The following is a 3,569-nucleotide window of genomic DNA, read 5'->3' as shown; positions in this document are numbered from 1 at the left end:
CTTACATAATCGGTAAAAAAGACCAAAATAGGAGTTAAGCAACTTAAATTACTTTTAACCACTAAAGACTCATGACCTGTGAAAGTTTCTAAATTGTTGTTTGTACATCCATTAAATTTCCCAATTTTCATATTGTTGTAACCATAATAGTCACATTCATCAACTCCGAGTGTCACAATAGTTGCAAAGCCTCTGTACAATCTTTAGCATGTCTCAGTTAAAACGGAACGCTCATGCATTTTCACCCTATACGATAAAATAATTGAGTTCTGAGATAGAACGGCTGAATTCGACAAAACCATCACGAATTGGTTGACAGATAGGATATGTCGATGTCTCAATTACCCGCGTAATTCATGCACGGGAGGAGAAACGTCCCGATGCGAAGCACATAATAATTATGATCATCGATGAGTTATTGTAGTCTTAATTCTACTAAAATATCAATCATACGAATAAAACAAAAACTTTGTTATGCAATAGGGGATCATTAGACTCATGACACTAATTATTATAATACCTCTTTATAGTATTCCATCTAACTCTTTTTCGCATGAATGAATCTTTTTAAAAAGAGACGAAAGATATTAATTTTAGAATGAATATGTCGAATAACAAATCTAACAGTAGTATACTGCTGTTCGAAAGTCATAAAGAAATTCAGACACAAAAATCCGTGTTACAATATATGAACAAAGACCAACAAAATCACCTAAAAAACACAAGCACACCGAAAATACAAACAGAAGTCTAAAATATATTCATAAAACCTAAACACTATCCGCTACACGAGAAGTAGATTATAGCAAGCTAATATTTTTGCATGTGACATATAAATACAGGGAATCAGAGTTGTCGTTTATGTTTATCATCTGATAATATGTGCCTGATGGGAATTTTTTCCTCATTGCAAATGTTAGATGGTCCCGATTTTAGGTTTGTTTAGATTATTAGAACTTAAATCTTAAATCTAAAGAAATAATAAAAAATGAAGCACATTTCGATAATTAAACTAGCGTCAGTAATGTTCGAAGATAAAAATTAAAAAAATCCAAAACAAATGTGGAAACTATTGACTATTTCTTATTTAGTTTGGTGTGAAGTTCAGCCGTTTCAAACTAGCATTGACACTATACTACATATTCCGACATATTCCAACATAAATCAAAATCTTAAAAAAACAAGTCATATTATAAAGCGAAATACGGTTCAATAGTGTTCACTTTTGGGATGTAAATTGCAATTTTTAGAGCGATTTTAAACAACTTTGTATAGTGATACATTTCCGTCTGGATTGCATACAAGTAACGTTTTTTTGTCTGAATCAAAGTCAACAGATTTTGGACAATTCAGTCCATCTGATTCTGTCAGTAATGTCTTACTGTCTTTCCCGTCATGTTGTATAATTGTTAGATTATTAGATGTATGACCTACAACGTAAACATGATTGTAATTGTCTACTGTTATACCGTCAGGACATTTAATGCTGTCACATTTGAACTGCCATACCTCTTCTCCATTCAAATGACAGCAATGTACTTTGTGATTTCTGTAATCTGTGTAGAATATCTTGTCTCTGATAGTTGTGACGGAATGTGACGCTACTTTAAACATATTCTGTTTCATTCCTGATAAATCGACAACTTGTATTGTATCGTACCCAATTACTACGTACAGCCTCCCATTCTCGTGAGATACTGCCACGCAACTCTTTTCCAATTTGATTGTCTTTTCAACGATGAAAGTTTTGTAATTCATTATTTCTAGGTATGATGCGGACCCGTACGTCACAACAATGCGATCAAGATCTATCACGGCAATATCGTATGGCGGACCGGAAACTCGAATATCACGGATATGTTCTCCTGTATTGCTGTATTCGAATAGATATTTATCTGATGTGTGACTCGCCATCAATAAATTACCATTAGGCAGTATGACACAATATGAGACATATACGTTGTGTTCACTCTTCATTTCAAAAGATCTAATTAGCTGGAGCGTTATGTCGGAAATATTTCTTGACTTCGGGACGTTGATCTCAATTTGAGCTTTACCAATGTTTTGGTCTGTAAAATCAAGGTCGGTGGCGGATTCCAAAACTGTTATTCTACCAAACTCCTCAACTTCGTTTGATAATTTTTCGATAAGGCTTTGGATAGATATTTTTAATGTATAGTCCTTGGTTACACTAATTTCTCTCTTGATGGATTCGATCTCACTTGCGATCCGCTTATTCACCTGACGCGTTCCAAGAAACACTTGTATGTCAGAAGAAAATTGTTTCATATATAGTGTTTGTTGCTTTAGTTTTGTAAGCATTTCTTCTGTTGATTTTAGCTTCTGAAGGATTTTCGTGTATTTCAATTTACAAGAGGCAGATGATGATCTAAGTTCATGTAACAATTTTTCCTGAAGCTTGTCTAATTGGCCGTTTATTTTCACTCTTGTTTCAATAACCATGGTTTTCACCGCAATTTCTTGTTTTTCTATTTTCTTTATAGCGGAATCACGATTGTTAACGCAATGTTTTACGTTGCACAGAGTTTCCTCAATAGTTTCTTCAAGTTCAGTTAGTGCAGTTGATTGCCTTGAACTTGCGGTATAATCCTTAATTGGTGTTACTTCAGAACATGCCTTGTGATTCGAAGGGACACAAACAACACAGAGGACTTCGTCGTGACTTTTACAGAACCATTCAAGGGTTTCTCCATGGTGATCACAGACCTGAGAGATAAGCACATTTTCAATCTTGCGGTAATCTTCAATTGAAATAACCTTATGGTTTCTTGATGTTTTGCTTTTTCTGTGAGACTTTTCACATTCTTCACATAATCCTTCTTCACAATTAGCACACCATCTCCCTGCATCCTTTGTGACGTCATCAAAACTACACGGACCACATGGTATTTGGATTCCAGAAGCCATTTGTACTGCCTTAAAGAAAAAGAAAAGAATATTAAAATTCTTATTATATAACATTTAGAATGAAATAAAATTGAGAATGGAAATGGGGAATGTGCCAAAGAGACAACAACCCGACCATAGAAAAAAACAACAGCAGAAGGTCACCAACAGGTCTTCAATGTAGCGAGAAATTCCCGCACCCGGAGACGTCCTTCAGCTGGTCCCTAAACAAAGATATACTAGTTCAGTGATAATGAACGCCATACTAGTTTCCAAATTGTACACAAGAAACTAAAATTAAAATAATACAAGACTAACAAAGGCCAGAGGCTCCTGACTTGAGACAGGCGCAAAAATGCGGCGGGGTTAAACATGTTTGTGAGATCTCAACCCTCCCCCTATACCTCTAGCCAATGTAGAAAAGTAAACGTATAACAATACGTACATAAAAATTCAGATCAAGAGAAGTCCGAGTCTGATGTCAGAAGATGTAACAAAAGAAAATAAACAAAATGACAATAATACATAAATAACAACAGACTACTGGCAGTTATCTGACATGCCAGCTCCAGACTTCAATTAAACTGACTGAAAGATTATGATTTTATCATATGAACATCAGGCACAATCCTTCCCTTTAGGGGTTTAGTATCATACCATCT

The 3,569-nt window shown here is 34.9% G+C and overlaps 1 protein-coding gene across 1 annotated transcript; it reads right to left on the bottom strand.

Moving 5' to 3' along the window:
* Positions 1-1,257: 1,257 nt before the first annotated feature.
* LOC139504163 (E3 ubiquitin-protein ligase TRIM71-like) lies at positions 1,258-2,928 on the bottom strand. Its single transcript, XM_071294226.1, has one exon. The coding sequence runs from the start codon at positions 2,926-2,928 to the stop codon at positions 1,258-1,260; it is 1,671 nt and encodes a 556-aa protein (XP_071150327.1).
* Between the last annotated feature and the right edge of the window lie 641 nt (positions 2,929-3,569).

The sequence above is a fragment of the Mytilus edulis genome, chromosome 14, assembly GCF_963676685.1.
Source record: "Mytilus edulis chromosome 14, xbMytEdul2.2, whole genome shotgun sequence".
In the NCBI taxonomy this organism is placed as follows: Eukaryota; Metazoa; Mollusca; class Bivalvia; order Mytilida; family Mytilidae; genus Mytilus; species Mytilus edulis.
The sequence above is the reverse complement of the archived record's forward strand: the minus strand, read 5'-3'. Positions and strand labels throughout refer to the sequence as shown.